At 35.9% G+C, this 26,213-nt stretch overlaps 4 protein-coding genes across 7 annotated transcripts in view; 3 read left to right on the forward strand and 1 right to left on the reverse strand.

Annotated features, from left to right (window-relative positions):
• The first annotated feature begins 402 nt into the window (after nucleotides 1–402).
• Nucleotides 403–9,156, forward strand: cd63 (CD63 molecule). The gene is made up of 8 exons (XM_024292545.1): nucleotides 403–559; nucleotides 1,161–1,237; nucleotides 6,881–7,069; nucleotides 7,150–7,224; nucleotides 7,310–7,408; nucleotides 7,550–7,693; nucleotides 8,505–8,588; nucleotides 8,815–9,156. Exons 2-8 carry the CDS (start codon nucleotides 1,172–1,174, stop codon nucleotides 8,878–8,880), a joined length of 723 nt encoding a protein of 240 aa, XP_024148313.1. The 5' UTR covers nucleotides 403–559; nucleotides 1,161–1,171; the 3' UTR covers nucleotides 8,881–9,156.
• A 466-nt stretch (nucleotides 9,157–9,622) lies between these two features.
• letmd1 (LETM1 domain containing 1) lies at nucleotides 9,623–17,560 on the reverse strand. The gene is made up of 9 exons (XM_024292544.2): nucleotides 17,301–17,560; nucleotides 16,880–17,034; nucleotides 15,825–15,940; nucleotides 13,032–13,114; nucleotides 12,442–12,628; nucleotides 11,237–11,338; nucleotides 10,992–11,144; nucleotides 10,812–10,908; nucleotides 9,623–10,621 (listed from the first exon to the last, which is right to left on the reverse strand). The coding sequence occupies exons 1-9, from the start codon at nucleotides 17,414–17,416 to the stop codon at nucleotides 10,545–10,547; spliced, it is 1,086 nt and encodes a 361-aa protein (XP_024148312.1). The 5' UTR covers nucleotides 17,417–17,560; the 3' UTR covers nucleotides 9,623–10,544.
• Nucleotides 17,561–19,040: 1,480 nt separating this feature from the next.
• Nucleotides 19,041–21,944, forward strand: LOC112159345 (gametocyte-specific factor 1). Of its 3 annotated transcripts, none has more exons than XM_024293361.2 (7): nucleotides 19,041–19,266; nucleotides 19,687–19,773; nucleotides 20,016–20,122; nucleotides 21,073–21,196; nucleotides 21,286–21,369; nucleotides 21,515–21,572; nucleotides 21,644–21,944. In XM_024293361.2, the coding sequence occupies exons 2-7, from the start codon at nucleotides 19,689–19,691 to the stop codon at nucleotides 21,723–21,725; spliced, it is 540 nt and encodes a 179-aa protein (XP_024149129.1). In that variant the 5' UTR covers nucleotides 19,041–19,266; nucleotides 19,687–19,688; the 3' UTR covers nucleotides 21,726–21,944. The 3 variants fall into 3 exon arrangements, with proteins under 3 accessions (XP_024149129.1, XP_024149131.1, XP_024149130.1); XM_024293363.2 differs by having other exon boundaries at nucleotides 19,053–19,266; nucleotides 21,289–21,369; XM_024293362.2 differs by lacking the exon at nucleotides 19,041–19,266 and adding an exon at nucleotides 19,337–19,470.
• Nucleotides 21,945–25,441: 3,497 nt separating this feature from the next.
• LOC112159305 (gametocyte-specific factor 1) overlaps nucleotides 25,442–26,213 on the forward strand; it is a 2,961-nt gene continuing 2,189 nt past the window's right edge. Inside the window, exon 1 of one of the 2 annotated variants that reach the window (XM_024293310.2) lies at nucleotides 25,442–25,569. The gene's annotated coding sequence lies outside the window, so the exon portion shown is untranslated. Of the gene's footprint in view, nucleotides 25,587–26,213 lie in introns of both variants that reach the window. The other variant, XM_024293311.2, reaches the window with a different exon arrangement.

Genomic DNA, 26,213 nt, shown 5'->3' on the forward strand with positions numbered 1-26,213 from the left:
ACAGATAAGCCCAAATCACAAGTATAGGATTATTAGGTGGTAAGTAACATGGTGGATTTATTATTAATAATTTTCTTGATAACCTCTATTTTTGTAGCAATGACAAACTTGATTGCACTACGTTTTAAAAATGCTGATTTCAATAAATAAAGAGAAATTTGACATTCAATTTCCAAAGCTATCTCTATATCGCTAATTACGGCTGCTTTAAGATTTTAAGTAGTTATGTCACAAGTTAAAACAAACATAAATGTATCAATAAGAAACTCATTTAATTTCAATAAAATAGTGTAAAAGTTTTCAATTTAACATTAAATACATAAAAGTAGTTTCCAGCGGACCTGTTGAGCCATTCTCGTGGAAAAAGCCCAAAGCATTATGTTTTACGAGGGCCATTGAAGGCATCACAGACACCCCTGCCTGATAAAAGCGGAGGGTCCGCTCAGCAGACAGAGGGAGCAGAGTATTTCAGAACGGAGGGGTGGCAACGGGAAAACTTCGTCAAGAACTTCGACGCTTAAGTGCTTTTACAGGAGGTGGACAAAACTTTGACTCAAAGGTAAGTACGAAAAACGCAAAACTTATTTTCGTGGAGTTTTTCCGGAACCCCTACCCACTTTTACTCAATTATAGGACAAAAGAAGCCGTTAAAATGGGGGCTTTTTTGTTTTTATTTTTTTGTCATTGAAGAAGTGTGTTCTGCTTTATTTATATAAGCATTATTAGCTTCACAAACTAACAAATAAAATACTTTTATTTGCAGTTAATAACGTCTGATTAACGGTGTTGGGGGCAAAAAGTTGGACGGGCTCACTTTTTTTTGTCCGAAAGGGGTTCCCAAATTTACATTTTAGTGCTAGCTTTTAATGAAACTAAGGACCACTCCTTTCGAACAACTTAAAGTTTGGTCATTTGTGTACGATCTATTCACGTTGTATATTTAGCTTGTAAAGTTAGTGAATTCCTTTTTGTTAAATAGGTTTTTCTGGGTTTCTAAATATAAAAAAATCTTAAATTGCTTCACACCTTGGTGACTGAATCAGCTAGCTTCCTGCTAATATAAATAAATAAATGTTACCACTCTGATGGTATTTTTGCTAATATAACAGCTACATTATATGTCTAATTCTGCTGCATTTGTCTTCTTTTTCCTCATGCAGAATTATTAACCATGGGTGTTGAAGGGGCGATGAAGTGTGTCAAGTATTCACTTGTCTTTTTTAACTTCATTTGCTGGGTAAGTGGCTGTCAAGTTCTGTTTTGATAGGAGCTGAAAATAACATTACTTTGAACAAAAATGTTGAGAAAGAACTGGTTATTTCATTTAATTTGATTTTTTTTTTTTTTTTTAAGAATAATCTTTGTGGGTTTTGTAGCACAACTTTGCCTTTGCGAGCCCTGTGACTAAGCATTAAATATAACTCAGTTCCACTTTTGCTAAGCATTTTTGCAGCATGACACAAAGCCAAATCAGCTGCCCCACACACAGCTTCATAACCTGGGAAGCTCCCTCCTGTTCTGTACTTCCCGAATCCTTGAGGAGTGTTTGTTTACTATCAGGTGGATAAAATCCTGGAACAAAAGGAGCAGTTCCTGCATGGTGTCAGTTCGCAGTATTCCCTGTGTGTTTGGGAGTTTCAGCCGTCGATGATGGAATTTTAATCCTGTGACCAGATTTTGACGTGGAAAAAGAGTCATAGGACACGCGCAGATGGAAGTGAACTCATTTGCTGACACATTACCACGAAAAGCATTTGACGGTTTTGTTTGCACAATCCATCCATGGGTGAATTTCGTCAGAAATTTAACACTTGACTCAGTAAGAGGAAGAACTACGTTGTTAAATAAAAACCCTTCAGTTTTTAATGACCTTTTTTCTCTATAGACTCTAAAATAGAACATAAACCAGCAATGCGTGAGCAAATATTAATAAAATGAGAGAATATAAGTAATGTTTTTCGATTGTTGCCATTAGTTTATTATTTCTTAAAATATCTAAAAGAAAATTGACGTTTATTCATGGTTAATTATTCCCTAAAATTTAGAGGCTTGAGATAATAGATTCACACCCTGTATTACTTAACAGTAAAATCTTATTTCTTAATTCTGTTTGACACTTCAAATCAAATTAATAATCATTCCTGATGATACCCGCAACCAAATAAGAAAAGTTCTGCCTTTAAGATGGAGAGCAAGAGTAAATTAATTACTACAAATACAACCGGTATGATGAAAACTGAGTTGTGTTTATTATAATTCAGTATTTTTTACCTTTAGATAATAAAATAGAGCAATAAAGGAATAGTACATGTTCATTTCATAATTTATTTGCATTTAATCAAATATCCGGATTAATGTGAACCTGCTGCTTCTGTTTATTTGATCGGTTCACTCATGTTTTTCCAATGTAGACAATTAGTCAGCTGTTTGACCCTGGTTCAAATATTGACTTTGGCGTTACCATCATGGATAGAATTTCAGCTACAGCCTGACTGGTTTATGTGAGAATATTTTCTAATACAAGGTTGTGTGGCTGTGAGGCTACACATTTTAAGCCACACAAAATCTGTAACTTTAACCTAAAATTCTTTGTAAAAACTAGAATAAGCTATCATTACAATGGATAAAAAAAAATTAGGAAAGAATGACACATCTTTTCATTAAATATTTTGAAATCTATTTATGCAATCTGCTCCATGTGTGTGTTAAGATGAAGACTGCACCCAAATGTCCACATAGAGAGATTATCTTGTTTTAAAGGGATATGTGGGTTTGTAGGGGTGACTGACTCAAACTGGTGAATGTAAGGAAACCTTGAAGAGACTGTGTTAATAGAGCTGGAACAGATCTAGGTTTGGGCTGCATGGTGGCACAGTGGTTAGAGCTCTCACCTCACAGCAAGAAGGCCCTGGTTCAAAATCTGGCTAGGAACTGTCTCTGTCAAGTAGTGCCGGGTGACATGACAATATATAACATTTGGACATTAGAAAAGTGCCATTTCTCTTCTATCATTTTTATTTTCATTGCTGAACTTTTCTGCAAAAATGTGTTTTCCTACTAAGAAACTTGAAACTGCTGTGCACTTAATTTTTTTATCTTTGAAACTATTCAGTTACATGTTACTTAAAAAAATAAAGTCAAACAAAAGTAAGTAGCAGCATTTTTGTCAATTTCCTTTCAGAGAATAACTGAAAATATACTTTATTATAGTATATTGTGATATATATTGTTATTGTGATATAAAATAATCTGTATCATGATATACCATTTTCCACATCTCCCAGCACTACTGTGGAGTTTGCATGTTTTTCCCATCCATGTGTGGATTTTCTCCAGACATTCCGGCTTCTTCCCACAATCCAAAAACATACTTCTTAGGTTGATTATTTACTCTAAATTGTGCCTAGGGTGTGTGGTTGGGAGTGATTGTGTTCCCCTGCGACAAACTGGCAACCTGTCCACGATGAGGCCCGCTTGCGCCCAACATGGAACGGTTTTGGCAACCCCATGACCCCGATAGGGATATAGTGAGTTAAGAAGATGGATGGATGGGTGCAGGGTAGGGCAGGATACTAAGACTATGGTCACATATCCTAAAATGCCACTGCACACCAAGATAAATGCAAGTTTTTCATCAAATTTTGCTGGTGGCCATGGGGCGGCATTTGTAATTGGGAGGTAGAAGTTGCATTTTTGAAACGTGCAGTGGCAGCGGAAGTTTTAAGAAAAAGTTACGTTTTTACAGTGACCAGAGACATTTTTTTTAAAAGTTGACCTTGGTCCATGGCTGTCCAGGCACATTTCGAGGTCGCACAGTGGCAGTCAAGTGACAGGCTGCTGGGGTGACATCATTATGAAATCAGGTGACAGCTACAGGTCAGTGGCAGATTGGTCGCCAGTCGGCATCAGCTCTGACTGGACGATGTGTAAATGTCTCTGGACTGTATCTTTTAAGGAATCAAAACTATATCTCAGAGTGCCTTTTTTAGAGATTTAAAAGTTGAACTTGGTCTACTAAGTGTTCACGAACAATGAAGCAAGTGGAGTTCAAAGTTTACTGTGGCAAGCTGAAGATCTAAACAGCAATCTTTCTACCTGAATGACTGCTTTCACATTTATAGGAAGGTCAAAGTCCTAAGGTATGCATTTACTTTACGGTTCATTATACCGCAGTGATATACTGCATGTATTTAACCTTTACGGTCTAACAAACAAGGAACACACTTTAGTCTCCAGCTTAGGTTTTGGTGTTTTGTCAGGAACTTTTTCAATTTAAAAATGATAACCACCAGCTATCGTCCTCATATTTTATTAACTGTGACGTCAAGCTGGCAGTAGGAAACGCAGGTGCAAAGGTGACCAGGGACCATACTGGAAAGTAGGTCAAAAAGTTTTATAGTCAAAAGAAAATGGGCACAGGTGTGGCACAAAACGACTGAGGAAACCAGTGTCATCGCTGGAATGAGGCTAAAGAGAAAACATAAAGTGTACCAACACCGAGGATCTATAAACAGCTGTTAATATTCTGAAGTAAAGGAACTACAACATAATACACTGGGACCGCCCCATAGAAAACCACAGGAAAGAGGGGGGCATCCGGGAGAAACCACTCCAATTTCCACAGAAACAAACTATGAAGCAAAATGTTAAATGTGAATATGAGAACTGAAACTCAAACCATCACAATGAACAAAGAATATCATAAGAAAGTGTAAAAAAAGTAGTTCTTCACACCATATTTTGCTAGTTTGCAGCATACCATTTAATCCAGGAATCCACTTAGTTTAGTATCACCTTAAACGGAAAAAGCACTGAAGAATATTTTTGTATAGAACTAGAAATCTAGAAATAAAGTCAGGCATGAAGGGGCTTAGATTCATGATCTTCAACTTCAAATTAAAGTCGTATCTGTTGTGCACATGCGGATGTATGAAATATTCCCCCACATTTGACCCAGCCCCATACGGGGGCTGTGAGGTGCCGTCACAGCCACACTCAGGAACTACATGGTGGTTAAAAAACCCCAATGTCACGTGGGGAGGTATTGTGTCGCATTTTTGGATTTTTTTGTTTTACATGACCATGAATTTGTACACGCAACTTCCCCGTCTTAAGACAGACACTGAGCTGCATTTTAGCTTTAAATCAGCTTGTTTTTTGTATTTTTGCTTAAAGAAAATGTCAAACTAGATTGTCCCTGATCTAGTTTAAAATCTTGAAACTTTAAAATAGTAACTCTTTTTTTCAACACACCAGTTAAAAAATTAAATAAAAAATCAGGAATCTGTTTAAAAATGTCAAGGGTAAATTTACTACATTGTTAATACTAACTTTTAATCCTTTACAAAAATGAAACTAAAATGTTCTACCCTTTAACAGCACCATCTTGTAATATGAGAAGTATAATGTGTATTGTTTGAAAAATGTTTTACTTCATCATGTTTGGTTGTCCTTGTGAAACCTGATGAAGCAAAGTAAAGATAATTTTCAGTTGTTTGCTTAGAAGCAGGTTATAAACTCCGCCAGTCATAATCAAACAGCACACTCACTCTGTGTTTGTAAAGGGTCTAATGGAGTGCTCTCGTCTCCCTCCCAGAGCAAAGAATGTCACAATATGTGAGAAAGCCGCCTTTGTAATCAGGAACTGAGAAATGTTGCAACTTCCCCTCCGCACTTGCTTGTTTCGACTGAATGAAACCTTTCGCAGAAATTTAAAACGTCTAAGAGCATAGAGAATAGAATAGATAACACAATGAGTACTCTCTTATTAGTGGAAAAAGTCAATTTACATTTTAAAAAGAAAATGATTACAATGTGCAATGATTAAGAAAAACTGCTTATATAAATAAGTAATAAAATATTAGAAAATAACAGTAAAATTGTAAGTACTGAGATCAATATTATACAGGGTTGTTACAGGGTTTTCTACTGCAGAGTGGTAGAAGTTAACTAGCAAATCCTCGGTTTAACTTTCTTTAGTTCTCTCATGGAATGGTGGTGCTGCTGGGCCTTTTGGTGTTGGTTGTGGTGTTGGGAAACCACATGAGGTCTGGAGTAAGGAGTCTTTGTTGATGTAGGGGGCAGCAGGTTCGGTTTTGTGGTTCCAGGAGCTGAGGAGGATTTCCTTTGGTTTTTGTGTTCCCAAGGACCAAGTTCTTGGCAGAACACCCACCGTGACATCTGTAAATTTGATGATGGTAGTTGTTAGCTGGGTGGCAGTTGGGAGTACAGTAAATGACTCATTACAGCTGGTTTATTAGTTCAGACAGGAATGAAGCACAGCTAAAAGTCCACAAAACTAGATCAGGGTCAGACGGGCAGAGGTCAATCATTGGATCATTCAAGAAGAGAGTAGCGTTGTCAGGTTCCAGGCGGCTAGCAATCATAGATAAACCAGAGTCAGAAACCAGGAGATCAGGTTGAGAATGAAACGGTCAATAATTCTGGCTGGACGGCATAAACAGTACTTTGCACTGAGTGAGGATCTGTGTCATGCTAAAGTGTCCTGTGGTTGATTGGCAATGACTGCCAGCTGAGCGGCATCTGGGGAATGTGTGCTGGGGTTGCTGGGAGATGTAGTGTCTTCAGTACTCTGGAGACGGCTCCTGCCAATGACCAGAGGAGAAGTCAAAGCTCTGACTCCTAATTGACCAACTTTTAGGATCATTTTTCACTTTGAATCTTGGGTTTACTAATGCACATCTGCATCCTCTCATTTCAGACACATTACCCATCAATACCATTGCAGATGTATAAAAAGTCAAACATTTATAAATCAAAGTATTATGTTAATACATACGTTGAAAAACAATTGACTGTAATGAAGACTGAAGGTTTGTTCCATGAAATGAGCTCTTCTCTCTTCTTCTTCTTCCTGCAGATATGTGGCCTGGCTCTGATTGTGTTGGGCATCATGGCACAGGTGTCTCTACACAACACCTTAAGGATTAAAGACGTTTCGATGTCAGGAGTCCCCATCGTCCTCATCGCAGTTGGAGCGCTGATTTTCTTCATTGCCTTCTTTGGCTGCTGTGGAGCCTGGAAAGAAAACTACTGCATGGTCACCACGGTAACTAATCCAGGGAATTGTAAATAGCAAACCATGCAGGGCCCCAGGATTCTCATGTTTGTGTGTTCTCTCTGTACTAGTTTGCCGTCCTCCTCACCATGATCATCATCATTGAAATTGCAGCGGCAATTGCAGGCTTTGTCTTCAGGGATAAAGTGAGTGTACTACAGTCTTTTTTTTAATTTCTTGTTCTAAAAGATGATCTTTTAACTTGGACCAAATGTTGTGATTGTCGAGCAGATCTCAACTATCGTCAAAGACAGTCTCACTGACATGATCGAGAATTACAAAAATGGCACAAAGGAATTCAAAGCATCTGTGGATGGAGTTCAGGAAAAAGTAAGTTCTTAGTGAACTTTTTCAGTTCACGCTCTTGTTGGATTGCTACCAGTAACCATAAAGTGTCATCCTTTCTTTGTACATGATGGAGAGTTCAGCCTGAAATGAGTCTAAAAAGATGTTGCATGGATTCATTTGCAGTGGAAGTGTTGCGGTGTGAACAGCTCTTCTGACTGGAGTTACCTGGACTCTGATGGGAACACCGTCCCGGACTCATGCTGCATAACCAAGACTACTGGATGCGGGAAAGGGAACATGAAGGATGCCAGCAAGGTGTATCAGAAGGTAATTCACCACATTTACTTAACTCTGTTAGCACCAACTGAATATTTAAAAGGGTATAGAGCCTGTCAAGAAACTTCATTAAGTAAAACCAACCATAAGCCTCATACCACCCACATGAAATGTAAATATTAGACAGAAATGTGACTCAGATGACACTGTCACTAAAACAAACACGTATTCCTGATGCAAACAGACAGAAGCTAAAGGTCAGAGCCATTCAGTTTCTCTAAAAAGTTCTTCTGTTCACAGATTACAATCAAAGAAAGGCTTTCAATGCACAGGAACCTGTTTTCTGTTGTCATCATAAATTTCTCTGTTGTGTAATCATCATTGAAGACCAAAACATTTTTTTAGAAAACATTAACTCTAAGTAAGCAAGAAATCAATATGTTTAGAGGAAAGAACTTTATATTCATGACAAAAATCTATTATTTTCACACATAGAGCTTTGACATTTGTGTACCCTAAAGGGGCCATACCATGCTTTTCTTATTATAGTCTGCTCCCTTTCTCCACCAAGAAATAGTCTGTTCCCATTCTCCAGTCGTCTTCCCAATATCCCGTCTGCTTGCGCCATCCTCGGATACGTTCAGGATCCATCCCAACATGTAGAGTAGATTTCTCACCACAAGTTTCTACACGAAATTTGAACGTTAAATCGAATGAGGGTTTCTTTGCCATCGCTTAACCTGATCACAACGCAGACGGCTGGGCTTTTATTGATAGATTATAAAGATGTCAACAATCTGTCTGATATATAAATATGTTTCTTTTTTAGTGCTCATTTGCCTTATAATTTGCTTTTTTTTAGGGTTGCCATGATGTCATGGAGAATTTCTTGAAGAAAAACATTCAGTGGGTCATCGTTGCAGCGATCGTCATTGCTCTGATGCAGGTATGCAACACATAGCATCTGGAAGCACCTTCAAAATATGCTCGCAGTTATTTATTTTTACCTGATTTTTAATTCACTTAGAGCTTTTCCAACTATTGTAGAAGTTAGCACGTCTTTTGTTTTTTCCACATTTTGCTGCCCTTTCAAAAAGTGTTGTACTGAATGTAATAAATACTATTCATGATGAGTAGGAAACACTAATGCTAGTTTCCTTTCCTCCTTGCAGATAATGGGGGTCGTGTTTTCATGCTTGCTGATGAGAAGCATCCGTAGTGGCTATGAAGTCATGTGATCTACAGCCGAGGCGATGATCGCTCGGCCGCCGTCTGCTGGGAACGCCACTTGAAAACATATTATAAAGCTTCTTTTATTGTACACAGAATAATTAATTTCTCTTAAACTAATAGTGGGTTACATTTCATTGATAAGCAATATCTCTGCTTTGATACTTTTTTAGGAGTTTAAAATGTCAGACAAGATTATGGTCTAACATTAGTCTATGTCAGGGGTGTCAAACAAACGGTCTGCCAGATGGTTTAGTCCGGCCCAGCCTTAAAGACAAAAAAAATATATAGGATGTTTGGGGGGAGGGGGGTCTAGTCATTCCTGTGGAGAGTTATAGCACTTATAGTTCTTAAAGAAATGACTGCAATGCACAATTCCGCCACTGGGGGAGCAAAGGAAATGCAAGACTGGGATAACAAGAGATCAAGAAATAAACAGTGTAATAAACAAATAGGCTACTAGATTGTTTGAGGTATTTTTTCTAATTGAGAAAAAACAAAGCTACAGATGACAAGTGGACCGTATCTTATTTTGCTATTATGTTACTGGTCCAGCCCACTGAGTTTGACACCTCTGGTTTATGTCCTTGGCTAAGAAGACATCTAAACATCTTAAGCTTGTACTGTAAAAATTGGGAATCTGTTTTTTGAGTTAAGGTTTTATTTTTGTTTGTTTTGTTGGGTTCTGTTTTTATTAAAGACTTTAAAAGACATCAAATTTCTTTAAAAAAAAAATACTCAGTAAGGACATTTGGCATGAAGATGTTTATTAAAATCCTTTTTCTCTAATGTTGTAAAACATTGGCACAGGAAAAAAACGTTCAGCATTTTTGCTGAGCAAATAAATTACAAAACAAACATGTAAAGAAAATACTTTGTAACTGAAATTTAGGCTGTGTTGTACTAATATTTGCAAAAGGCACAAAGAAAACAAATGTAATTGAGCAATCAGAGAACACAAAACTCAAATAAGTAAACAATAAAGTGCCATCGAAACTTTATGAATGCGATCATGCAGCTCTGAGATGGTTTGTTTGTTTGTTTGTTTGTCCACAACAAGAATTTCAGCTTCTCATCACACAGGAAAATGGGCTGGTTTCTACAAATTTCTTCAGAAAACCAGCTTCCGATTTGTTTTCTGATGATTAGCATTTGTTCCCCTTTTAAAAGAAAGAGTCACTCTACATGTTTCTAATGTTCTCAAAACCAGCAAAAAGCCAAATAGCATAACACAAAGTGACAGACGACAACGGGGCACGTTTGATCACGTCAAACAAAAAACAGCATTCAGAAAAAGAGAACATATGTTTTATATATTATTTATATATTGTAGTTCTGAAGCCATATTTCTGTTTCAGCCCAGATAAAACCAAATGATTTTCAGAGCAACAAACCTAATGAATAAATATTTAATATAAGGGCTTCATTTAAACAATTTAAATTGCATAACACATCTGTGTGAAGACACTGCATGATATTTATGCCAAAATCGGATTATTTTAACTACAAATGTTTTCTAACCTTCTTTCGCTTTCTCTCACACTTATAAGACCTGCCAAAAACTTTGTTTTTTCCAATTCATCAAGGGATTTTTGACATTTAAGAGGAAGTTGTGCTGTGCAGCGCCCCAAAGCCCTAACTGCGATAGCGATTTGCATGGTCAGGCTTCCTGTCAGCAGCGGTGAGGAGAGTTCGGGTAGTTTGTGGAAAGAAATACGATGCAGTGCAAAAGCAGGGACACCTCCGAGTCTGCAAAGTCATGTGTGGACAGAGATACAGAGAGTTAATAATCAGGGAAAATGCTTCTGCAGCAAAGAGTATAAAACTTTCTGATCTAAATGATTTGCTATTTTTGAGTTAAACTTTCCAGTGGTCATGTGCTATCAAGAAACACTGAAATATTTTTTAAATCCTAAAACTATCTTGTACTGCACCATACCTTTCAGAGAGGAGGACACCTGAAGCCAGCGAGATAGCCACTCCCGACACTGGTTAGCACCAAGACAGTAAGCGTTGATACCCCTTACATAGCAAGCCTGAAAGACAAATGGGTTTTTCAATCCCCTATTGAAACATTAAAAGTGTTTTGTCGTTTGAAATGAAAAAAGCAAAGAGAAACCTGTCTGAGTTCAGACTCATTCAGCTGGTGGAGGCCCAGCCTGCTGAGGGCTCGGTCCAGCTGGAGGAGCTCCAGACCGTGCCTGTTCAGCCTTCGGCCCAGCAGGAAGCTCGGGAGGTGGGGCGTCAGGAAGAGCAGGGGGCTGATGTGCCGCTGGTTAACCACAACCAGACAAGGAGGGAGAAGATGTTGTTTTAAAGGTAGATAGATGTGATGGGATGTGGTATAGTGAGAGCTTTACGGACCATTTGATCAACTCTTAATCTCCTTATGCCCAAAGGCGGTCCCGAGAACAGACTGCGAACAGCCAGGATGTCAGACACGTGAGGGTTCGCCCCCCTTTTCACCTAAAAAGGATACAAACAGTCACTTTAAAGAACTTTAATGAAAAACTCGATGTTAAGTTAAGAAATTTAAAGTCCCACCCCAATCATCTTTTGATCTATAAAGCGCTCCTAGTGGTCTTTTAATTACGAGTACGCTGTTTTGAACCAAAATAATAAAAAAAAAACTGTAATTTTCTATTACAGTTTCTGTAGAGCAGCAGTTCAAATTTACTTTTGAGTTGTGGGGTAAGCCCTCCTCCACTTCCCAATATCCATCTGTTTATATGTCTTCTCGCTATCTTAGAGCCCCTCGCAACCCCAACCTAACATTTACCGGTGCAACAAAAATGGTGAGTAATTTTGGAGCTGTCCAGCTGTACAGTTTTGAGTCAGATGCCAGCTTAAAACGAGGAAAATTAAGATGTTAATGGATCCCAGATCCATCAGAATGGAGCAAAACAGGAAGCTCGTAGCCCAACCAAACATATTTTAATAAGCTCTTTTTCAAACAGAATGTTTTTGTCTGCTCCTGATTCACAACAATTTAAATACAGAAATGTAATGTTAAACTTAATTTTCTTTATAAATGCCCTCCATCAGGAAAAAAATGCCATAAGAACATGTTAAAACACCAAAAACATAATTTTCCTCAGAGTGGAACTTCAAGCATTTAAAGATTCAAAGACTGATTATGTAAGAGCATGAACATCCTGATCCAGCTGACCAAAATACTCACTGAATATTATGCCAACCCTCTGAGAAAATTACATGACACTTTCTGAGATCGCACAAACATCAATCAGCCTTGATATCTTGCAAACTTCCCAATGAAACGCTAGATACATGGATTTAAAAGTGCATGCAGTCTATTGCAGTTCTTTTATTTATTTTATTATTTCTATCTGAGAAGAAAGAAATGGACAAACCAAGTTTGTAACTATAGTTTTACAGATGTGATCGTATTTACTATCCTCCTTTTAAATTAGTATTTAACTAAAGGAATTTTATGTTTATATCAGTGCATTAGCTAAAAGAAAAGCCAAGGTTACCTGAAGATCAAAAACATAGAAACTAATTTCTTTGGGAATCATCTGTAAACTTGTCAGTTTCAGACATTCACTTACATTATCACACAAGCTTTTAAGACAAGTTTGAGCTTGAACATTTTTGACAAGACGACTCGCATCCTCCAGCTCCTGCAGAACCGGCCGGTGGTGCTGGGCCCTGATGGAATGATACACACTCCGAAACTCAATCTGCTGCTTTGGGTTCCAGAAGTGAGGGATTAAAAGCTGACGTGGGAAAAAGTACCTGAAAAAGAGGAAATAATAATAGACAGAGAACAAAAGGGGTGTTAAAATTTTGCACCTTGATGTGACAAAAAGACAACACTACAGCCCCACTCTGTCAGCTTTGACGTTTTTCACCTCCGTCTATCACCACAACGGCTCCATTTCATGCATACACATTAAACAATGACCTTTATTTTGAAGGAAAAACAAAAATATTTCAGTGGTCATAGAAGTTGCGGAGAAGACGATGGATTCTTTTTATTAAGATGTTTAATTTCTGCACCACAAGTAAATACCTGTGCATTTCTAAAAGTAAAGAGCTAAAATTCTGAGCATGTAAAGTTCCAAAATGTCTGTGTGTGGCCCTGGACAGCAACACTTACTTCACTGAAGATGAAGGAAAACTTGCCAAAGAGACTTACATCAGGACGAAAACCAGGTAGTTGGCAAAGGGAGGGATGGATATCATCACAAGAGGGATTCCTTTGATCAAATCTCTACGAAACTGGAAAAAATGATGAGAAAAGCCACCATGAGTTTAACAGGAGCATCACATTGGAGAAAACAACCACTATATGACAGAACTAGAACTAAATCAGCATATTTGCAATTATCAATAAAAACTTTAGAATGGAGTTCCTTTTCCAGGTGTTAATTTTGAAAATCAACTTTAAAAAAAGTTGCAGGATGAAAAAAAATGCAGGATCAGCAGGAAAGGTAGAATTGGAAAACAGGGAGGTTTGTGTCCCAATAGAGTCCTGTCCTGTAGATCCCCAAAATGTTCAGCTGAATTGAATTGTTGGCCAATAACAAAAAAAAGGCTGCTGCGTGTTTTTTACTTACTTGTGCTGTTGGAGCCTCCTGCACTGAACAGAAACTGTCTCTACAAGAGTCCAGAGTCACAGAACATCTATGGAAGCTGCTGCTTTCATCACTAAGCTTCATAAATCAGGATTTAAAAAAAGCGTGGCTGACTGTCAAACTGGATTTCTGTTAGGAGCCTATGAATATCTTACCACTAAAACTAACACGGTAACTCTGCACACTCTCTTAAAATAGCATGCTTTGTTGTAAACAGTTTTTCCTTAAGAACATCAGTTGGGCAAAAAACAAAAAGACTGGAAATTATTTTTTCAAAGTCAAAAAAAAGTCCACAGATACGGATTTTACTTAAATGTGACATCTTCAGCCATCATTTTTCTAATTCAAATGTTTTCTTTTTGCTCTAATGATTAAAGAAACACTTTTAAAAGTAAAGAAACTATTTATTTTTGTGTTTTTTTACATGTCTACTTTTTTAAAATAAAGACTAAAGTAAAGAAGAAACAAACATTTACAACCACTAAAACTCATCTGCTATTTGCAATAAACACTTACGGTTTGGGTGTTCTGTCTGCTGACATAAAACTCTACAAACCCAAATCTAGCAGCTTAATCTTTTATAACCCACAGCTTTAAAAAGAATATTACAACAGTGATGTTGGATGATTCACACTACGCCCTTGAGTTCAGATCCAACAAAAGGTGAACTAAAGTTAGCTGAATTGTTGTGTTTCTACATCAAATCCTTTGATTTGACTCAGATCTGTCAGAGATTTGAGATATCCTACAATTTATCCACATGTTTAAACAGGAGACAGCCTCATTCTTTAAAGACGACCAACATTTGTTTGATTCATTCCTGTCATAAATGTATAACTACTGAAAACAATTTTGATAAATTTGTTTTCTCTTTGTTTTGTGAGCTCAGGAAGGTTTATTGAAAACCAGTTAAAAGTTCACACATTTGATTGATTAATTTAGGTGGTTGTTTTGCTTTTACTGGACAGTTTGCTATTGTATTGTACATGAATACAGACTGTAAAGAAAAGATTCAACCAATCTTTTGAGCTATTTTCAATGCATTCCCAGTGGTCTTTTAACTGTGATTAAGCCATTTTAGAATTAAAAATATATATCTTGTTTTCTAGGACATAATATCTGCAGAGCAGCAGTAGTTAAACAATTTAAAACAGTTTTAAGCTTTTTTCTTCTTAAATATAACCTCCATCACCAGCAAAAAAATCCACAAGAACATGTTATAAAAACACAATAAACCGGATTCTCATTAGACTATTTCTAATCTCATCTGGAGCAGCTGTGGATTTATTTAATCACATTTCTACTAAAGATGCCAAAGCTAGACTTTAAAAATAAAAAACATTTATGCATTTATGTTGATAAAGATTAACTTAAAATGTATTATTTCATCATCAATTGAAAATTGCAGCTTCAATATATTATTCAATTTCAAGTTGGTTTAGAAACCTTGACATTTAAGGAATTCTGTATTATTTTAAGTTTAAATGAAATTAAATACATGAAATAAACCGTAGTGGAATGACTTCATGTTTCATACTTTAACATTCATAGGTCACATATGAAAACTGTACTTTTACTGCATATTGTATGGATGCGACTTTATGAGTATAAATGGGAAAATATTTTCTGAATAGATTACTAATTTTATTTTATTATGCTTTTGTTTCTGTTATTTTTTTTTCTCAGTAGGAACACAGTGTGAAATTAGCTTTAAATCTAAAATCTGGTTGAAGCATCTCTGCTTGCGCTTAATTCTTTATAAACCATCACTTATCAAGATTAATTCATAAAATTGTTTAAGAAATTAATATCATTTAATGACTGAAACTAGTTTTGTGTTGGAGCCAGATTTAATTTATAGTTTTCAATCATGCCGAGTTTGTAAATTAAACCCACATTAGTTTTACAAAGTAGATTGTGTTTCATAATTTCATGAAATTATTAGGCTGGATTCAAAACTCCTCCCATGCATTCTGTGCTCACCTGTAGCCTTAGGCTCTTAGTGAGTTTTGCAGACAGTGACAAGGAAAGAGGAAAAGGTTATTTTGACACGCGACTTCCAAATAAAACACTTTCTGATGAAGAAGAAGCCAGAGTGTATTTCTTGCCGATGTGATCTGGAAGCCACCCTCTTCCCTCAATGGGTCGCAACATTTTGTTTAGGGATTATGTCTTTTTAAAGATTGCTTTTTAGATACCCAAGTGGAAGGAGATTTCGATTCACAAAAATGTTAACATTCTTTGTAAAAATCATTTTTAAATATTTCACTTTTATCATTTGTTCTAAAATATATATATGTGGTCTTTGCATCATTTTAGAGGACCTTAAAAGTCTTCCAGGAGAAAAGACTCACCTGTCTTAGTTTCTCCATCTCCCTGTAGGGCAAGTCCTGATACTTTACACCTCCATAAAGCATTTTCATATTTATCCTCTTCACCTCTTTGGCATCGTGGAACAACATTTTGAAGCCTGATAAAAGGTTAGTAATGAAAAAATAGTGATCAACACAAAAATTCAAGCATAGTCCAGCAAACTGGTAAAAACAAATACAACAGTAACTTGGAACAACTATTTTTTTTCTTTTGCGGCTTTAATAACTAGAGCATGATAACTTAAAAGTCCCACTCCGATCATCTTTTGATCTTTTAATTATGATTATGCCGTTTTTGGCCAAAATCGAAAAACCTGTCGTCTTCTACAACCCTTTCTGCAGGAGTTGATTACACATTTGCCTCTGAGTTGTGAGCACGACTGCTTGTGTGGATTAAGCCTCTCATTTCCCATTATCCATTTGTTTACACACGCTCCCACTAGCTTACAGCCCCTCACACCACAAACATAGCATTACTGGGGCAACAAAAAGGGAGAGTAATATTGGAGCTATTCAGCTGTACAGTTTTGAGTCAGATATCAGCTTGGAGAAGGTAAACAAAGACTATTTGCAATTTTAGCACCCACTATTACAAGCTTTGTCCAGTTAAAAATACAGAAAATTTTAATTTTAAGCTTAATTTTCTAATTATATGTCCATCCTGAGAAAAATGCCACAAGGACATGTTTAATGGAGTTGGTTTTAAAGTTCCATGGGTGGAAACTTTAAATCTATGTGGGACAGATGCTCAGAAGTCTTCCCCACTGCTCTGCCCTTGAGCAAGGCTTGAAACTAATTGATTCGATGAAGTCGCCTCGGGTAGGTTAGAACCCAGACAGCAGCTCCCATTAACAGTATGAACACTGTGTTCCGAACAAGAATGTGCTCACAACAATAAATGATCAAATACGATACATGATAGAACACTGGGAAGTTAATCTAACATCTGCCCTGTACTAACATTAAAGTAATTTAGAACCACAAACATCTTTAGAAAAAAGTCAAAATGACTTCAAATGTGACTGAAGTGAACTTACCTTCCATAAAAGTGTGATACAGCAGAAAGAATCTGGGAAACCTCTTTTTGAGAAAGCTCTCATATTTGACGTTTGCTGCCTGGAGTCTGGAGGAAATAAAACGTCCAAGACCTCGTCTAACTTTGGATGAGGTGTAGTGTCTACAGAGAGGAGACCTGAGACAGGAAGAGGAGAACTTTCATTTCAAACTCCACCAAATACTCAGATTACAAGTAAAAATGTAATATCTTTGCACACTGAGGAGTCCACTGACAGTTAAAGTTTAGTGACAACACACGAAAAAGATTATTTTAGAAGGGAGGAAGGTCATTTATTTAAATGTGTGGTCAAACGTTTTCAAAATAAAAGAGCTAGCTTAGCCCATGCTAAGCTAGCTAAGCGTGTGAAAAACTATGGCAGTTGTGCTCCTCACAAGCATTACCTGGACTGTTGCGACAGGCCGGAGAGATACAAGCTGGGTATCGAGCTGCTGGTACCGATACCACTCAGTCGAACCGATGACAGGCGGTGGCACATCCTCAAACAGGACAGCGCCATGTCTGCGGCGCAGCGTTACTGCCGCGTTCACGCTGTCCTCTCGGAGAAAATGAGCAACCTCCGCCTCTCTTTGGGCGCCTGTCTAAAAATGTAATCATAAACTTGATGTTCTAGACGCACGTGGGAGGAGCTACTGTCAAAAACTATTCGCCTCATTACAATATGTAAGAACTGGCTGTATATATTTCATTTTCAACGCATAGAAGACACAGATGATGCTGCAATAACAGGTTTATTTGTTTTGAAGAGCTCAACAAAAGTGGCAGTAAGCACGCAATAGTCCGAGGAGGGAAAGAAATTACAATAATAACAAAATTAGAGGACATTTTTAAAGAAAAATATCATAACATTCAGCAGGGGAGCGACCATAGACTGTATATAAAAGTTTTACAGTCTATGGGAGCGACTACATCTTTTTTCTCTATGGTGGTCGGATCATAACTTTTATGTGCATGTCTGCCACCTACTGGTAAGGAGTGTGCATAGACAGTCTGCAGTTTTTCTTCATCCCTTTCTTCAAACAGGAATTACATTCTCAAAGCCACCTAGAAATTCCTCTAAACCTCTTGGTGTTTGTTTACAACACTTTAAACATTTAATTCACCAGATTTCAGATGCTTTAGTGTTTGTCTGAAAACGATTAAGTACAAAATCCAACACCTCAATATTGTTAAATATTGTAAAATTGTTCCAAGTGGCCTTTTAATTAGGATTATGCCCCCCTTTTTAAATTTATTTATGATTATTCCGTTTTTTTAAAGACTTATTTTCTGCAGAATTGCAGGAGCTCATTAGAAATTTGCATCTAGGTAATGTAGTGGGCCTGTTGGTGTGGAAGTAACCTTATGTATAAATCCCAGTGTCCCTTTGTTTACACTCACAACAACAAACTAGCATTAGCGTACAAAAAAAAAAAAAGGTGTGAGCAAAATCGGAGCTATCCAGCCTCACATTTATGAACAAGATGGCAGTTCAAAAGATGTGCATATTAGTTTTGACTGCAAACCTAGAATACATCAGAATTGGAGTGGAACAAGGAGACTTTTGACAGTTGCTGTTTCACAAACCTGAGATTTTAAAAACCTTTAGTTTTAACATGCTCCTGATCCATTGTGATTTAAACAACAAAATTTGCAGAAACTGAGTTTTAATCTTAAATTCCTTTATTTATGTCATCTATCATGAGAAGACTGCTAAAAGAATATGCTAAAGACACAGTTCTTGTTGGGTTTTTTAATTAATAAGTCACTTCTCTAAAAATGATTGAAGTTTTTCAGACAGATTGTTTTACCTTCCAAAATATATCAGTGTTATCTTCATGTCTTACTCCCCCCTAACAAAATTACTCAGGTTTCAAAATGTTTCATGAACACCAAACCATAAATAAGAAAACATAACTGCTGATAACAGAAATGTCATTCAACCTTTGCAGCATTTCTGTAATTGCTGTTATTGAATGTCACAAACTATTAACTCTATTTAATTTTTCTTTTAGCCAAATTGTATATACATAAATACGGAAGAGGATTAGGGCCACCGAAAAAAAGCCCATGAAAAATTCTGCCTTTTTTCTCTGAATTCTGACTTTAAAGTCAGAATTTTTCATGTTTTTTATTTTTTCCGGTGGCCCTTATCCTCTTCCGTAGCTTTAGCTGTGCATTATTACCATTAAAAAAAAAATTTAAAAAAAAAGAATTAGTTTAATTTTACATTAGGCGAGATTGTTTCAAGTAGTGCATGCTGGTTATTTTTTTTATCACGTGACCGTCCGTCATCCAAAGGCCGACGCCCCATTTACAGTAAAACGGCTGAAGTGATTAAATTAGTGTTTCAACTGGAAATACGTTCAGGTAAACCGTTTTTTCCGAATTTATTTAGATTTCTACATTTTTCTGACCACCCATAAACTTCCAATTTCATGTGGCTTTTTTAAAAAAAGTGTTTTTGTTTGTACTTGAACGCTCACTGAGACTTTACGTCGCAATTAGCTTAAAAAAAGCGCTAACTTTGATCATAAGTGTCAATAAAAGCCTTGACTGCTGCAAAATGTATTGGTAAAAAACGAGTGTACTTGTAAATATGAAATATTCTGATCTATATTGATTACCTTTGAAAGTTTATATATTTTTTTTTTTAACTGTTTAGCAAAATACTTTGCATTCTTCAAAATATAAGCTTTTTTATTTGTGTGGTAGTTATTTTTTTTGTTCCCATCTTACCTGAAGTTATGTATTTATTTTAATATACAGTTTGCTTTACACATTAACTAGAAATGGAAACCACCAGTACCTTTGGATCTGCATGCGGTCTATGCGGGACAGTTGATGAAGAGAGAGCTCAACTGTCTGTGATAAATGGTAAAACTTTCAAACTTCTATTATTATTATTATTGAATATATATATGTATATATATATAACTATTTAGGATTATTTGGACATGTATGCCAAACTCCTCCATGTTCAACAATATTATTACTTTACTGTGGCTCAGTTTATCTTTGTTCAGTCCACATTAAGCTAATTTAATTAATACACTTACTGTTGGTCATTTTCTATATTGTAGTGACTAAACATGTGAGTTTTTTTGTTTCTCTTTTAGATGAAAAGGGAAACTGTGACCCAGAAAAACTCCTGCTGTGTCCTTTTGATAAAAATCACCTAATCCGGGCCTGTCGCTTCCCTTACCACCTGATAAAGTGCAGGAAGGTGGGTTAAAATGTTTCAAATGCTATTTTTTTCTTTGTTGAGTACTGTACTCAGAATTTACATTTTGATGCATTAATTGTTTTTAATATATTTTCATTATCTTTTACATTTCACTCTAGCCACAAGTAGAAATGCATACACAGCCCAAAATGTTGGCTTTTTGCCCTTAATGAAAGACAGAAACCGATGTAGTTATTGAAAATAACCGTAAACTGATAAACGTATGATGAAAAAGCAAATATATTGAAAATTATGAAATTTACTAGAATAATTAAGATAAATCTGGGCAAATCTATGGTATCCTAAAAATATATATTAGACTATTGAGACATGTCTTTAAACTCGAATTAGTTAGTTTGACCACTAAAAGATATAGAGGGCCCCTCCAAAAGATTGGAAATTCATAGAAAAGGATGTTAAACATAAAGACTATTAGAACATCTCCAAGCAGCTTAATTCTCCCACGATACATGGAGGAAATAAGTATTTTGGTCCCTTCCTGATTTTTGTAGGTTAAGAAAACTTTATTAAAGGCTCACTCCAATGTTAATTCTGTTTTTTGGGTTTTTCACATCTAATTGTTGCATTTATGTCACGTTGAAGAACATATTTGAAGAAAATTAGGATTAAACTGCAGTAAAACTGAAATTCTGATTAAGTCCTGCCGCTCTGCACAAGTTACATCCTAGAAAACAACACAAGTTTTTATGTTGCTCTGAGTCTGCAGCGTTTAAATGTCCGAATAAGAACACTTAGAAAGAAAGGAAAGAAAGTGACAGCAGCTGGGATTTTCATATATCAAAAGCACATTCAATTTTGTCTTTATTTCTTTTTTAATGAATCTGTTTAAGTACTTTTAATGAGTTTTTAGCAATTTTTTATTCATCGCTTGTGTTAGATTCAGGTTATTTCCTTACTTTAATGTTTCTTGAATGTCTTTCTCATCCAAGAATCACCCAAAGCTGGCCGGAGAGCTGAAAACCTGCCCTTTTAATGCTCGCCACCTGGTTCCTCAGCACGAGCTGGCTCACCACACGGAGACCTGTGTGGACAGGGTCATCGTGGACCCGAAAGGTCGGACTGACATTTCTGTCTCTTCACCTGCATAGAAGAGTCACATTTGTAGACTTTTAAATGTATTTGTGCTTAATTGATTCTGACAGCAGAAAGCACAGATTACTGTACAGCATGGGAGGTTCCAGTCACTGCTTGGGTGAATCCAGACATGACCGAGGACTGGGACAAAGGTTTGTTGAAGAACTTCCACAGCCAGTTATACAGCTTTAAACAAAAGATCAGTTTTCTCATTAATCACTTCAGATTTTCTATAACTGTCTTGCAAATACATTTTACTTTAAGATGTTGAGATAAAATTATGTTTTTGTTTTCTAGAAATAGAGAACAATGTTACTTCATTTGTGTGGAGTGCTGATCTGGTGCTGCGCCAAACGTAAGATCTCTACTTTTATCGGCTTAATTTTTTCCCCTGCCACCTTATTTTTAATGCTTTTTTTTTTTTTTGAAAGAAGCAACGCCTTCAAAGCATCATGATCTGAGTTTCCGACCCCCCAATACTCTCCCTTGGGGTTCTTTCAATTATTAATACTTGCATGTTCCAGCTTATGTGTTCACTAGCATCCAGTTGATGCATACACCTGCGTTTTTCTGCTTACGTTTTAAGTTGCATTTATTGTGTTTACATGTATATATTCTCGCATTTGCAGAGCATTACCACCTGTAAGCCTCCTTTACTCTGCTTTTGACGTTCTTGAATCCTTTCTGGGTTGGTTGTTCAGTTGTTATAAAGATCTGAAACTCCTCAGTGGTTTACGTTGTTTATTGATGTGCGGTTTCTCGACTTAGTGTTCTCCAATATGTTAAAAAATGGGAAAAAAAATCTGCTTTTACCTGATTATATAAACCCGAAGCTTTCACATACCGGTAAATAAATAATTCATTTGTGCTTGTAAAACCAAAAACGGTTTAGATTTTTCATAGCATAATTCAAAGAACATACTGAGTTTTTCAAAATATTAATTATAGAATTGCAAATAATATTTCTAAGTTTAAAGTTCTATATTTTTGAACAGTTATGTAATTTTTTTTAAATCGAAAATGTGAAACCAAATAAAATTTTAGCTCAAAGAACACCAATAGAATTTTGAAAGCTTTTTATTTATTTTTTATATTTTTATTTACAGTGTGCTTTGAAAATGAAATAAAAAACATACTACTATTTTATGCAAGATTTTACCTGTATGTTAACCTAAATAGGAATTGCGAGGTAACTACATAAATTAAATGTCAAGAATGATAGAAATGCACTTTAATTTTGCATATTTCATTTCTATCAAGCAGTATCAGTCATTTTCTTATATTTTAAATCATGCAATATCTCTTTAGCCTTTCAGATAAAATGCATACTGTATTTTTAATCTACCCACATGTAAGCAGGCTTCATGGAAAGACTATAAAAAATAACCCCCAAGTGTTTATTGAGGTGAATATTAATTTACCTCATGAAAGGATATAGTCAAAGATCTTGTATTTGCACTGCAAAGGGCAGCCAGCATATTTCTACTGCAATAAATAACTTGAATATGTAGTTTGTCATGCTGGATTAGGTTTGTTCATGTAGATAAATCTTAAAAAGCAATTAAATAAATTGCTTAGGTGACTGTTATTCCTTGGCAGATTACTGTGTCTTTAAAAAGGCTTAGTTTAAAAATATAATTAAGAAATGTTAAATGAAAAAATAAAGGCTTATTTGAACAAATTAATGAATGTATAGTATTTTATCTAATTCTTAAGATAAATCCTTAAAAAAAATAAAAGACAGCAGAATAACATTGTCATCCTGCAATCCATCATATTAAAAATTGCATGTAATTGGCTCCTATATTTTTGTACGTTTTCTTTTTTACATTTTCCTAAATCAACCAATATTTTTGCATGACTAATTTGTTGAGTTGAGTTCAATTGATAGCCACAATGGAAAAACATTTTCTTCTTATTTTTTTATTTTAGTTTTAAACCAAAGTTCATCCTTTCTAGGTGGATATAGCTTGAAAGGTTAAAAATAAATTATATTTTTGTGTCGATTTTATTTTTTCATAGATGAATCTTAATGTATTTGTGATTTGTGTCCCTTTTTTTTGTTCTTACTGCTTTCTTTTGTACCAGACATAACTGTTCAGTTTATCACAGATTTCAGAATAGATCATACCATTTTAACCAATCCCGCAGAATTTAAATCACACAAAGTAGTCAGCCTGTGAAACATATTCTTTTAAAATGTCAACTGCATGTTTTGAAGTTTGCATCACTGAACACAGGATGTCGCTGCTGAGTTGAATTTGTCCTGAAAAGACTCATTTCAGGGAATGAGCTCAGTGGGGCAAATATCCGGGTAATGCCAGTGTGTCAGACTGTCTACCAACACAGTCTGCTGAAGGAAAGTGGCATTATTGATTTGATGTGATGGCTGTCTATTTTGGTTATTTGGTAAAGTGCATGATGTCTCACTTTAAAGGATGAGAACAAACTTTTCAACAGTAAGGTATCTCTTGGAGTTATGTAGGACTCCAGTCTCCATCAATGAGCTCTGGAGCATGATTGATTCTTGAGAATAATGTTTTGATTTTGAACTTGTGCGGGTTCTCAAAATGTTGCTTTCGACTATAAAACAGTTATTCGGATTGTGATTAATAAAACTCAGATGCCAACAAGTGAGCACAATTAAAATAAAATAAAAATTGCGGATAAAAATCAGAGTTGAAGAAAAATGGTGAAGTTGAAACTTGAAATGTGAGCATAAAATATGACGAAAGCATTATTCAAGTTACAATGGATAAACAGATTTGAGCAGCAATGAAACTTAACTGATTGGAACATGTTCACCATTTGTTTAGAAACCTAAAACTAAATCCATATTCACTCCCTTGGAATTTGCAAGTGCACTGGAACTGGATGGCCTGTTTACATCCTGTTCTTCACACCCCATAAAAATATATTGGCAGTAGTAACAGTACTGCTACGATATAGGTGTGAGGACCACATACTGTCATTCATGGAAGAAATGCATTTCTCTTATTTTCTAAATATGGTGTTCTGTAGCTGAGTAGATATACACGCAATACATCATCTGAATTGTGATTATATTTCAATTATGCTTAATATTTGCGGATAAGACGGCAAATCTTGTATTTTTGTCCTGGTGTTTGAACATCTGTTCCATCTGGAAGTCAGTCTGATGAAAGTTGTTAACATGTGCACTAAAATTAATGTTTTTTTAGTTGGAAAAAACGTGTTGGGGATCGACTTTTCTGAGAAAACAACTCTACATCTGTTGACAGAATGACTCATAGCAACATAAAAACTGATGACACGTTGTAGAAAGATGCTCATAATGCTTCTTGAAGACCTACAACGGTCAAGGACGTAAAAGGTGAACTCTATAGTTAAATCAGTGTGACGTAACGCCATCTGTTGCTGTCTGAGCCGATTTCATGGGATATTTATATAAAATTTCCATGTTCTTACATGCAAAAATTACGCAAACCAAGAGGGACAATGAAGGAGGCATTCATTCACTTTCACACAAATAGATCCATGTACGTCTTTGTTTTTCTCATCTGAGCGTATATCTGGCTCAAAACTGAATGTCTGGTTAGCTTCAATATTGCTTACTATTTTTGTCACACTGGTAATGTTAAGCTGGGGTTGTGAGGGGCTATAAGCTGGCAGAAGAGCATGTAAACAGATGGATATTCTCCAAAAACTATGTCATGGAGCACACCACAACACATTTTTTAGTATTTTGGCTAAAAAATGTATAATTATAATACTGTAAAAAGATCACTGGAAACACTGAAAATAGATCAAATCATGATTGGAGTGGGAATTGAAGTCTTAAAATGCAGTTTATTGAACATAATCAATGTTAAGATAGTTGTTCTATTCAAGTGATTCAGTAGGTTTTGCATTATTTTTACAACAGTTAAGATTTTCATTTATAAACAAATGGACGCCAACAATGTTGTCAGCAAGAGAAGATGTTGTTTCTTGTGTGGGGAGATATTTCATTTTACCACATCTGAACCAACTAAATAAAACAAGGTGTTCACCATATTCAATTTAATTTTATATATAGTTTTGTTTTCTTACTTTCTCGTTTGTCAGTAGATTAAAAGCAGTTACTTACAAATTAAAAAATATATTATTTGGCTACATTTTAAGTTGGGTTGGCAATTCACTAAGGCCTGCAAAAAACATATAAAAATAATAATATTTAAAAAAAAAAACTCCTTTAGGGATTTTTACTGGGTGTTAACGTCATGATCTCGCGAGATTTCACGGCAGGATAAAAAAGTTTGGAGCGATTTAAAGATTGAATTCAGTTAGTTTTTTGCGGCGAGGGGACTGACAAGGTGTTCGGCATAGCTAAGGTAAACGTTACAGAGTGGTAAGAAGAAACTTTACTTTTAACATTTTAAATTTTTGCTTTGAAATAATTTTTGGACACTTTATTTATCGCGTAGTTGTTCATATTTGAATGTTTATTGGAGGCGTTTAAATCAGCTAGCAAAACTTGGCAGCGAATCAACTCTTTTCTTCGCTCCCCCTGCAACAAGCATGCTTGTATGGGGAAAAAAGCTAAGTTAACGGTGCTGTCGTATTTAGTACGAGTGTGTGCGTGAGATTTAATGCGATATCTAATGTTTTGTCGAGTTGCTGACCATAACCATCTGTTTAATTAAAGACTTAATTTGGGGTCTGAGGCCTTCTGGTAAACGTTTGGAGGATTCCCTCCCTGTTTTAAACCAAACTGTTAATTTTTCCAAATTGTAACTATGAAAAATAACATCTTTAATATTTTGATATAAAATTATTTAAGTATTTATTTCATTTTAAATTGAAGTGTTTCTATTTTTAAGGGTAACACAATGAGATAGTTGGAGGCTGACTCCACTCTCAGCCCAGATTTTAAAAATGCGCCAAAAAAGAGAAGCCCCTGGCTGCAGCCTGCAGACCGGGGCGTGCCTCAACGTGGGCGGAGTTAAACGTTTAATGGGCGGAGTTAAACGCAACG

The sequence above is a fragment of the Oryzias melastigma genome, linkage group LG7 (genome assembly GCF_002922805.2).
Source record: "Oryzias melastigma strain HK-1 linkage group LG7, ASM292280v2, whole genome shotgun sequence".
NCBI lineage: Eukaryota > Metazoa > Chordata > Actinopteri > Beloniformes > Adrianichthyidae > Oryzias > Oryzias melastigma.